The 12,655-nt window shown below is 37.3% G+C and overlaps 2 protein-coding genes across 2 annotated transcripts; both read left to right on the top strand.

Annotated features, from left to right (window-relative positions):
- Window positions 1-197: 197 nt before the first annotated feature.
- Gpa2 (Glycoprotein hormone alpha 2) lies at window positions 198-2,410 on the top strand. The gene is made up of 3 exons (XM_028176745.2): window positions 198-417; window positions 555-721; window positions 1,935-2,410. Exons 1-3 carry the CDS (start codon window positions 330-332, stop codon window positions 2,025-2,027), a joined length of 348 nt encoding a protein of 115 aa, XP_028032546.1. The 5' UTR covers window positions 198-329; the 3' UTR covers window positions 2,028-2,410.
- Window positions 2,411-5,849: 3,439 nt separating this feature from the next.
- Window positions 5,850-9,325, top strand: scat (VPS54 subunit of GARP complex scat). Its single transcript, XM_089731680.1, has 2 exons — window positions 5,850-6,100; window positions 6,392-9,325. Exons 1-2 carry the CDS (start codon window positions 6,006-6,008, stop codon window positions 8,949-8,951), a joined length of 2,655 nt encoding a protein of 884 aa, XP_089587806.1. The 5' UTR covers window positions 5,850-6,005; the 3' UTR covers window positions 8,952-9,325.
- The last annotated feature ends 3,330 nt before the right edge of the window (window positions 9,326-12,655 follow it).

Here is a 12,655-nt window from a genome sequence, read left to right as displayed (position 1 = left end):
GTTAGGTCTATAGCTTGTTAATATCGAGTTAAGGAGACCTAAATGAGTCGCGAGCTCGTCATCAATCTATGTAACTAGAAGGAAGCACTGTCAACATTGTTCACCACACATCAGTATTGAAATTTTATAAAGCAATAATATACTGCCTATTGTGACTATTCTATTATGTTTCAGCTAATAAATGCCTACATTTATTAGTTTGATAGAAATAGTTTAAAATTAAAATGTCATATCTTCTGTGAAACCCCTGACACATCTACGTATAAAAGCAAATCGACATGGGCTTACTTCATCATTCGGAGAGTTGATTCCACGGGAATTTCATCAACATGCTTCTTAGATTTATTGTTACCCTCATGTTTTTATGCCAAATTTTTGCCGCTGAATCGTGGAGAAAACCAGGCTGTCATAGAATTGGTTCGTATTTATTTATAAAAAATAATTTAACAACACAAATTGCAGTTTTAATAGACTTTGGTAAACTCTATTGGTACTGTAAAATAATATGGAAAATAATTATCCACTTATGTTTCTGAGAATGATTCATGTTTCAGGTCACACAAGAAATATAAGCATCCCAGATTGCGTAGAATTTAAAATAACAACGAATGCATGCCGCGGGTATTGTGAGTCCTGGTCCCTTCCCAGTATTATGCTTGGGTTTAAGAGACATCCCGTAACTTCATTAGGACAATGCTGTAACATAATGGAAGCTGAAGATGTACGTAAATATACTTCTTGTTTGAAGCGTCCGTGGCGAAATATTTAAGACGCCAGGTTTCTTAGACTTAAAACTCTTGAACTTGAACTGATCAAAGATATTCAATATGCGATATGAGTTCAAGGTCTCAGTATAGTTACAGCGGCTGCCCCACTCTTTAAGCCGAAACGCATTACTGCTTCACGGCAGAAATAGGCAGGGTGGTGGTATCTAGCCGTGCGGATTCACAAGACGCCCTTCCACCAGTAATTACGCAAATTATAATTTTGCGCGTTTGATTTTTATTACACGATGTTATTCCTTCACCGTGGAAGTCAATGGTGAATATTTGATAAGTATGTATTTCATTAGGAAAATTAGTATGCGCTTGCGGGATTCGAAAACCGTTGCATCACTCGACACGAATGCACCGGACGTTTTATCCTTTAGGCCACGACGACTTAAACTCAGTTTTTGGTGAGCCAAATATTCTGAGGGAGGTCAAGGCGCGGAAACTCGGATGGCTCAGGCATGTAGTGCGTATGGAGCAAGTTCGAGCTGTGAAACGGATGTACCGGAAGGACGCCACCCCGTAGGGAGGCCCAAGTACCGTTGGTCTGACGCTGTAGAAGGAAATTTACGTGAGCTCCAAGTGTCGGACTGGCAAGATATTGCGCAGCGCCGTGATAAATGGCGACATTTATCGTCGGAGGCCAAGACCCACTACGGGGTGATAGCGCCAGCGCAGCAGCAGTAGTAGTAGTAGTTGTAGTAGTAGTAGTATTTTTGTTGGCACGCTATTTAACGTACCGACGGATCCTCAAATGCCGATTTGCTTAAAGACCAGCAAGTCGGACGAATATATTTTTTTCCTAGGACAATATTTATTTATTTATTTATTACACTTCATGTAAAATTTACATTGGCGGACTTAATGCCTAAGGCATCCTCTACCAGTCAACCACAGGTAGTGCAGAGTGGATAGTGGTAGGTACAATGAAATTTATATTAAGTTACAAAAAGTATATACATACATACATACATACATACATACATACATACATACATACATACAATAACGTATTACATTCTTTTTTACAAATTTAATGTAAGGAGTACATATATTTTGTAACATAAAACTTAATGTGTTACACGCCACGTATTATTATTTTCTTTTTATAAATTATAAACACATATATCTATCTAAGTACTTATGTAAAAAATACTTTTTCAGGTACCTGTCAAAGTCCTGTGCTTGGATGGAGAAAGAAATTTAATATTTAAATCTGCGGTTTCATGCGCATGTTACCATTGCCAAAAAGAATGAAAATAATATTTTTAACTTAACATTTTTAACTAAATCTAATCAATTTATTTGGAGTAACTTGTTGAATGTTACATCAGAATGCTGCGAAGTAAGTTGGTACCACCTAAATGACTAGTCTATGAAAATAAAATTCGGCGTTCTTTATTTAATTGCGACAAGAATTATCAAAAAATTTAATAAATGAATCTGAATATAGAAATACCCCTTTTCATTATCTTCCTCATTGGGATTTTGGTCAAAATTTTACCAATTTCTTTGGAAAAAAATAGTGTCACGTGTTTTCATACTGAATAAGTGTTTTAAAAGGTGCCTAAGGTTGGTGATTGGGCAGCAGCATTCTCTAAGTATTAAACGAGCATTTTCTCACGGCCAACTGGAATTTACCAAACGTATTGTGAGTTCGAACGGGTGGCTGCTACCATCATGCGTATTTCTACCAAGAATCTGAAAATATGAGTCAGGCGTAATTTAATACAATTGAGACTTCAACCTCATGACATTATGAAGGTAACATTTACACTGTGACATCGTATGAGTTTCGGTAGCTACTAAATTACTAAATACCATGTTGGCGCAACGACAGTAAAAAAAACCTCAAACTATGATACTTAGGTTAAGTATAACTAAACCGTTCCCGAAATCAAAACTGTAAAACAATTATTTATTAACTAAGTATATGACGGGTAGTCGTATATTGTGCGCTGGCAGCTGCGACAAACTACTTTTAGATGGCGGTAGTGTCACGTAGATGAAACACAAAAGTTTTGACAGTTGAGACGGCGAATAGCCGGATGCAGAATTAGTTATAAGCCGTTGCGCGGAGTGCTCTGCACGCATTTGAACGGGAAAAATAATTTAAGCAAGTAAAATAAAGAAAACCACAATACTACACACCGCAAATGAAGTTTCACTTCTTTCATATGCACCAAGTTGCACGCGTACCGTTTTTTTTTTGCTTATCAGACTGAACTCTTTTTTATTGTATTATATTGTGTTATACATAACTCGATCGATTTTGTTATTATTTATTTATTCTTTATTACTATAGTTAGATTCATAAGCCAGGAATCTGACTCAAATAAAAAATCTAAATGTTTGTTTGGATTCCAAATTTACCCTTTTTATACTTAAGTAGAAAGTAACATAATAAGCTACCTTAAATACTTTTCACATAGATCAAGGAAAATTAAACAATACCTATCCTAAATTATTTCCTAGCAATAATCATGGTTACCTGACAAACACCAGTATTACATGTATTTACTCAGCGCCTAAGTTACATTCAAAGCTCCCTGAATTAAGTTTAAATAAGACCTAGAATTAGATTCAATTAGTAAGTATCTGAAGACAGCGTCGGAACGTTACTTCGAAGAAGCGGCGCGGAAATATGAAACAAAACCGCTGGACTTGGTGATAAAGCGTTTTGTGAACACGCACGGGTAGGTACTACCACCCTGCGTATGTCTTCCTTGAAGCAGTAATGCGTTTCAGTTTGAAGGGTGGGGCAGCCGAGACTTCGAACTAATGTCTCAAAGTGAATGACGGCATTTTCGTCGATGGTTTCTAGGTGCTCCAGTAACGACTTAATACCAAGTGGGTTGTGAGCTCGTCCACCAATTTAACAATAATAAAAAAAACAAAATAAAAAGCTTCACTTCTTTTGAAGAGTAATTAAACTTTCTGTAAATTACCACTATTTTAATCAAGAGTTATTTCATTTCATCTCATACAATACCTAAAGTTCACTTAGTTCATCTCGTTTTCCTTCGTCACCTTTTCATTTCATTCCGAAATCTCATTTCAAAAGAAATCTTTTATTGAACACCATTCAAAGTAAAGGCTAAATAAAGTCTTTCGATTTTTTTTCCTATCTAAGAGGCTCAAACCTGACGATGTTGCTAACACGAACCCTAGCAAGAGCCGTGCTTTGCAGAATCTACCACCGATTCGGAAACGCGACCCAGTGAGAAGATCCGGCGAGAAACTCAGTGGGCTGTGTCTGTGGGTTAATTTACTTGTCGAGCCCTTCGTCGCAAATGACGGGATCGACGAGAACGATGGCCGGTGCTTGAGGTACCTAAAAGGACCGTTAGTGGATCGGGAGGATCCGAAATGACGTGTTTCGTTGACTGCTTTCCATTCTGTCCGCAGGATCGGGAATGTAGTTACCAGCGGCCACGATGAGAGGGTTCTCGTGTTGTGCCGCTTTGTCGAAGTGGCGCATCGATGTCGACTGTAGATACTTACTGATGGACTCTAAGTCCAAGTCGTCATGGAGGTCGATGTTCCGGACGAAACATGGGGTTCCGACGGCTATCCTGCAAAAACGGGATTGAATAATTTGGAGTGATTTTAAGTTAGTGCGGGCCGCGTGAGCGAACACTACACTTGCATAGGTCATGACGGGGCGTATGCAAGTTTTGTAGAGTGTCACCTTATTTTTAAGGAACAATTTACTTCGCCTGCAAATCATCGGGTAGAGGCGTCCTAGTATGAAGGTGGCACGGTCGAGTACCGTCTTTAAGTGGGGGCGGACTGTCATCCATCTGTCGAGGGTGACGCCTAAGTATTTGACCTTCGGGGCCCACGGTATGAGTTAGTCGTACATTTTTTTATGATTGAGAGATTACTGGTAGCCCGGAGGCCTTTCCAGTTTCACCAGGTGGGCGAGCAAAGGCTCAGCCAGGAGGGATGGGATTTGCTAACAGCTGCTCAAGCGCCTCCAAAGGAGACCTAACAACTCTAGGGCAGCAGCTTCGCGAATGAATCTACTACCGGATCGGAACCGTGACCAGCTGAGAAGATCCGGCGAGAAAGACAGCGGGCTGATGCATGGGTTAGGTTGCCCGTCGACCTCCTTGTCGAATTCGACGAGTGCGGTTACCGGGGTCCCCAAGCCTGCTCCTAGTGTTAGAGCTGAAGGCGTCTAATGCAAAGGTTATTGGATCTGATGGATCCGCAAGGATGTGTCTAGGGCGTCGACGATGACTAGATCCTGCATGATCAGGATTCGGTAATGGTCGTACATCATGATTGGGCGAATGGCAGAGGCGGAGGTGTTGACGCGTCTGGTCGGGAGTTGGATGCTCAATGTGGTATTCGGAGGGCGAACCCTTCTGAAGAGCACCACTGTGCTTTTCGTGGGGTTGATGTCGATGCTCCACTTCCGGAACCACTGCCCCAAGGTGGTAGCTGCTGTCTGTAGTCGCCGATGCAATAACGACTTCTTCCTACACAAGTAGTAGATAGCCGTGTCATCGGCGAAGAGCGCCAAATGGGTCTCCGGAGACCGGGGTACATCATTGATATACAAATTGAACAATAACGGGAGAGGGCGGAGCCTTGCGGGACTCCGGCTGTTACGTGACGGGGGCGAGAGCGCGTTCCCTCGACTCGATATCGGAACGAACGGTTCGACAAGTAGTCTCGTATCGTGAGCACGAGTCTGTCTGGCACTCCCATGTTATACAGTTTGTATATCAAACCGTTGTGCCAGACTTTGTCGAACGCCTTCGCTATATCGAAGAAGAGAGCTCCTGTCGGGATGGAATGGATTCCAATTAGGAAACACTGCTGTTGGTCCCTCGACTCGATATCGGAACGGTCATTCGATGGTTAAGGTTTTTGACAATTAACAAAAATGTTGCAATATGCTTCCTTTCCGCTTAAAGTGATATTTTCCAGGTAGCCTTCCAAATGCGGTTCCATTTCACTTTTGATGTTAGGCTTCAAATGTTCCTTTTAGAGATTTTAAATGTATGGGCTATATTTTCTTTGCCTCCAAAAACAAAAAACGGGACAACAATTCAAATGTCAATGTCACTTTAACATTTATCAAATGAGATGTCATGTCATCAGTTTTTAAAAAAAATGTAGCTATTTTTTTGTCTAAGTTCAAGTTTTCTTAGAGTCAATATTCGAAATTCATAAAGAAAAGTGTACTTATACATACAGAAATCAATCTATACTAAAAATGTTATGGAGGAAAATTCATCATCAAGCACGAATCCAGCATGGCAAAACTGTTCACACTGCCCCAGCCTTGTTTTCAGCACAGCAGCAGAATTTGAAAGGTTTAAAATTAAGACTTATTTTATAAATTAAGTGATCTTCATCTTATTCAATTAAGCGACGTCGGCACCTATAGCTCTATAGCCCTATAGCTCTATGATTTGGTATTTAGTTAATGACTCGGCGCTCGCTGAACGTAAAAGCAAATACATTAAGTATATATGGCTAATACAGATGAATGATATGGATGTTCACAAAAGTTGCTGTTTGAAATGGCTAGCGATATACCCTTCTATAGATATTCCTAAATGTTTTGTAAGCCCAATACTTATATGCTAATATTTATTTTACAGACATATACTAGATAAGCACTCCATAAAAGAGGGAACCATAATCCTTTGTCAATATGGACAAAATGGGATGTGCTCTGCATTACAATTTGGAGATTTACGGAAAGCTGGTTTTAAGTACCACATCCGAGAATATCATACATATACCAGGACACCTAATGAGTCTTGGACATTCTATTCTTCTTCACAAAATCTCCCTGCAGTACTGAATGATCCGAATAGAGGTAAGCAGAGCAATTTCTTCACAAAAACATGGGGTGACAGCTTTGTGGATAAAATTGATATACTTCCTAGTCCTTATTTACCAGATGTAACATTGACACATTTTGAATCTTATTGTAAAAAAATTGCTAAGAGGTACCGAAGATATTTAAGACTAAAAGAAAATTTGCCAGTTAAAAATAAAACTGCAATCATAGAAAATGATTGTGAAATACCAGATATATTCTATGAACCAGGTTTGCCATTAAATGATCCAGTGGTTTTCAGTAAAGTTTTTCCAAACCTTTGTAGTTCTGTAGATAATGATGTAGCTATAAGATCTCTGCAAGAAACATTGAGCACTTATCTGGATGTAATAGAAATGAATATTTCAAAGCAAGTAGCACAAAGATCAGATGCATTTTTTCATGCTATGCTTTCACATGATACAATAATGGAACAGATGGCAAAAGCTGTCAATACTGTTCAGAAAACAAGAAAACATATTAACCAAGTTAAAAAGAATCTGACTGAATGTCCATTGAAATTAAAAAGCTTAACTAGGATAAATTGTAATCTTGGTCATGTTCATGAAATTCTTAAGCTAATGTCAACAGTACAACAGACTCAACCTATGATTCAGCTATTACTCAGTACATCGGACTATGTTGCTGCATTGGATTTAATAGGCTCTACACAAAAAGTATTGTCAACTCGACTTACAGGCATACAGGCATTTAGACACTTATCTCCACAATTAACTGAAATGAAAAGGTTAATTCATAAAATGTTAAGTAATGAATTCCTAAAATTCATTGTATGTGACTTAAATAGACCACTAATAGATGAAAGTGACATTCCTGAAAAAGATAAAATTATATCAATTGTTTCTGGCATTCTTCGTCTCAAAGAATTTGATTTTCTAGACACATTTAAAATGGAAGCTATGACATCTATTCAAGCTACAATAAAACAATCAGTAATTGAAATTATTTCACAGCGAGATGGTTGTTTTGAAATTGTTTTAAGAGGATCAAATGCAGATAACATGTGGCTATTGTGCAACGAAGGCATTTTATTTTTGCAAAAAGTGACTCCAAACTTAGTTATGTTATTTAAAAGAATACTATCATTAACAAATTTGATTATAGATGTAAGTCAAATGGAAGATGTTAATGGGAGTGATAATGAAGAGATTTGGTCAACTGAAGAATTGACATCTATTGAAGACAAATTGAAAAAAATGATTGTTTCATTGTCAGATTACTGCAATGAAAGATGTGCTAACCTAATTGTAACTAAAACAGACAAAGATTATGTGTGTTCTGATATGTCACAGTTATCTCTCCTATCAAATTTGATTAAAGAATTTTGCACCAAATGTGAGGATGTAACCGGATATTGTAGTAATGCCATGAATTTGGCTCTAAGGAGCTTTGCTATGAAGTATATACAGACACTTCACACCGAACGCAGATCTCAATTAACAGCTTCTCTAAATGCTGAACGATGGAAAACTGCAGATGTTCCATATGAATTGCAAAGTGCAATCACAAAAATATGTGAAATTCAAGAAATACCTCCTAATTTACTGTATGAAAGTGGGAAACCAGACAGAAAATATCTTTTTATAAACAAAGAAAGCTATGCTCTGGTAGGGACAGTTCAACTACTTATAAAAATTTTATTGGAATACTGTGATGCAACCAGACAATCTCCCATTATAGTTCAGTATTTAGTTCATTGTATGTTAGAATTATTAAGATTGTTTAATTCTCGGTGCTGCCAACTTGTTCTCGGTGCAGGGGCAATACAAAGTGCTGGACTTAAAACTATTTCTACATCCAATTTAGCTCTAGTATCTCGATCTTTACAGGTTATATTATGGTTTTTACCTATGATAAAACAGCTGTTAGAGAAAATACATTCTTCTGAGGTATCATTGAGCGGTTTTGTTGCTATTGAGAGTGATATTGCTAGCCATAAACAGGAAATAGAAAATAAGATTTGCTTAATTGTAAGTAATATGTTATGTTCTCAATTAACAGGGTGGGATGCAAAGCCCCCAGTTCCTTCTCAAACATTCCGCAATATTTCAAAACATTTAGTGAAGTTACATGAAGCATTAATTGATATTTTGCCACCTGAACAAATAAAGTTTATATACAAACGAGTACATGATAATTTTAAAGATAAATTAAGAGAACAACTAATTAAAATGAATATAGTTGCTAATGGAAGCCCTCAACATGGTGTAGTGACTTCTGAATTGACATTTTACTTACAAACTCTAAAGACACTCAGAGTTATAAACGATAATGATGCAGAAGACAATATACTATATGACGTTTGGTTAAATTAACTTTTCCAATATTTTATGTAAAGAAAACTATCTATTAATAAATATTACAATAAGTCATCACTTCTACTTAAAATACTTTATGATGATGAAATATTGTTCTCAAATGCAATTGTAGAAACAAACCAAAAAGGTATTTTTATTTCAGAACTAGTTAGCAAAATAAAAAAAAATTGTCGGTTTTGAAAAAATCGATGATTAAGCTATTGTCATTTTTTATTAGAATCTTTAGAGGCGATCATATTATGTACTATAGATAACCAATCTGAACATGGAGATGCGATTGATAGGTATTTAATCTAAAGTTTAAATTATTAATCTAACATGTATTTATTTCAAGTGTTTTAAGTTTTAATATAAATATTTATTTTAATTCAGATGTGTTTTTTCGAGGATATTTAAACAAAAAAAGGATAAAATAGCTGACAATCCTAAACGAATCCAAGTAAAGATTTTCTGAGATTTTTGCTTTCCACACACGACGGCTATTGGTATAGCTTAACTATGGAGGGTAGAGGTAAGGAATACCATCTTGTACAGGAAACAGGTTTAAAAAGTGCCCACCTGTAAACATCAAAATTGTTGTTGGTAGACTGACCGAAATAGTGCTAGTGTGGAACAAGGGCGGATCCAGCTTTGGCACCAGGAGGGGGTCACATAGTCGTGGGCAAGTTAAGAACTTATAATTTAATTTTGATAACAATAGATAATAAATAAATCATGATGTTCTTCAATTAGTCCAAGTTAGTTCAAGTCCTGGAATTAGCTCGGGGGGGGGGTCATGACCCCCATGACCCCCCCTGGATCCGCCGTTGGTGTGGAAATTGGAAATTATATGATTGAAGTAGTGTGGTAGTTTATGGCGCTACTTAAATTTGCTCCCTTTCAGCGGACACTTTTGAATAGGTACATTGAGATGGTGTCCTTTCCAGAGAGTTTTAAATCAATAGCCCTTTCTACTATGGAGAGTAAGCATAACGATCTTTTTTTATATCCCATATATTTCGTTTATCAATCTTTTTGCCCTTAGTTCCTTTTCAACCTGTCTACAAAAGCGTTCCGATAGAGCGATAATTTATAGGGTGCCCACCTAAGTGTGTCTAAATTAACATATATGCCAAATTTCTTTTTCAAATACGTTTTAGCGAGAAATTTTAACACAACCAACAACCGCATCAAACTTTAGGATTTTCAATATTAATCGGATTCTATATAAACTTTGTTCAATTTAAGGAAAAGGATAAACTGAAACTGCGAATTGTAGGTACATCAAACGTTATCGAACTTTTAGTTTCTGCAATTGTTACTAGGGAAGTAAATGATAACAAAAATTTGGAAAAAAATACTGTTCCTTCGGTTTACAAAGAAATTGTCAATGCTGTGATTGAAGTCGGATCTTCGGATTTAAACAAATGATTACCGAGATCAATCAAATCTCGGATGTATAATAAAAATAAAATATCAATTAAAAAAATATAAAGTTTTTAACTTAATGCTATAAGTCAATAGCAAAAACCATACTACAGTACCATATAGAACTATTAGGATAAAATTTGAAAGCATGGTGAATATCCCAACAGTTCTATAGAACTATATACAGGTATGGAGTACTACTGGGATGCACCTAACAAGCTCATGGCTCGTCAAACTTTGAGTGGTTCCAGAGACCGTAATTATGTACATCACAACGTGAATGCTGCCATCCACTTTAAGATCATGATCATCATCAGCCTGTATCTCTCCACTGCTGGATGTAGGCCTCTCCCATAGTCCGCCACAATGAACGGTCCTCCGCCTTCCGCATCCAATCTTTATGGTAGCCATACACGTAACGATATACTTGTGCAAGTTTAGACTTGTACAAGTATGCAGTAACGTGTGTTGGAAAAATATTGCGCAAATTTCTAGACTTGTACATGTTTAAAAAAGTTTCAATTTTCGATTTCGAACTTGTGCAAATTTCTGTTTGCGCAAGTTTACTTGAACGTGTGTGGCATGCCGGCGTTCAAAGTTACAGTACTATAGTGACCGCCTGCTCGTGCGCACGTACTGCGGTCGGTTTAAGCGCACTAAAATGACGAGTGAGAGACATGGAGTTCGAGAAAATTTAGAGGAATCTATACTAATATTATAAAGAGGAAAGATTTGTTTGTTTGTTTGTTTCGAATAGGCTCCGAAACTACTGGACCGATTTGAAAAAATCTTTTTCCATTAGAAGCCGACATTGTCCCTGATGAACATAGGCTACTTTTTTTTTTTTTTGGTTTCATGTGTGTTTTAATGTTTCCGAAGCGAAGCGAGGGCGGGTCGCTAGTTTATTAATATTTACAGAAATGAAGTCGGTCTTTGCAAAATTTTATTTCATTTAATAAATTGATGTGCGCATAATGCTCTCTTTTTTTAACCAGTCTTTACACCATATATTTCGATTTCTTTTAAGTCTTTTCAGTTTTTTGGTAGCGAATATTAAGCCAACTATTGCCAAAGCTTCGTCCATCGACACACCCGGATGCTCTGCTCACTTTCATAAAAATGATATCGTTCAATCATACTGGAGCCGTCTGTGGTCACTCAGGGGTGACAATATACTTGTGCAAGTCTAAACTTGCACAAGTATATTTTTACGTGTATGGCTACCATTACCAACACATCACCGCAAGTCATCTGTCAAAAAATCTGTCCACCGGGCAGGGGGCCACCCAACGCGTCCAACTTTAAGATACGGAATCTTAATTGTATTATGTAACGACTATCTCACTCTAGCCCGGAACGCACGACTGCTATGGCGGCAAATAGACAAGTTCCATGTTGAACGTTTCTTTTATTTAGTAGATTCGTAGATACCTGTGGTAGGATAATGTTAGTGATTGATAGTGGTTTTCAATTTTTCGTCACAGAATCATGGTGAAAACTGGTTCAATATTTGAAATTTTAGTTTAGTCGTCATGGCCTAAAGGATAAGACGTCCGGTGCATTCGTATCTAACAATGCACCGGTGTTCGAATCTCGCAGGCGGGTACCAATTTTTCTAATGAAATACGTACTTAACAAATCTTTACGATTGACTTCTACGGTGAGGGAATAACATCGTGTAATAAAAATCAAACCCGCAAAATTATAAGTTGCGTAATTACTGGTGGTAGGACCTTTTGTGAGTCCGCACGCGTAGGTACCACCGCCCCGCCTGTTTCTGCCGTGAAGCAGTAATGCGTTTCGGTTTGAAGGGTGGGGCAGCTGTTGTAATTACACTGAGACCTTAGAACTTATATCTCAAGGTGTGTGGCGCAGTTACGTTGTAGATGTCTATAGGCTCCAGTAACCATTTAACACCAGGTGGGCTGTAAGCTCGTCCACACATCTAAGCAATAAAAAAAAATGTTTTCATGAGGTTACTCAATTATTTTAAAACATGGTCTCTTGAACTAACACCCACGTTACGGTTTTTATTAAGACATATTTTACCATATCGGAATTTCATTTTTCAGAAGATTTACGATACGGCAAGTGGCTATAGACGATTAATTTTGTAGGTGAAATTCTCAAATATTTTTATGCATTACTGTGAAGAATATCAGTACAAATTAAAGGTATTTTGTGTAACAAAACACATGTATTGTACACATGTATCTTGACTATAACTAACATCTCCGAACACAGTGAAAGCAATAGGTTAAAGTTAAAAGTTAGTAAAAATAATTTATCTTAAT

The sequence above is a fragment of the Bombyx mandarina genome, chromosome 12 (genome assembly GCF_030267445.1).
Source record: "Bombyx mandarina strain Sakado chromosome 12, ASM3026744v2".
NCBI lineage: Eukaryota > Metazoa > Arthropoda > Insecta > Lepidoptera > Bombycidae > Bombyx > Bombyx mandarina.
The sequence above is the reverse complement of the archived record's forward strand: the minus strand, read 5'-3'. Positions and strand labels throughout refer to the sequence as shown.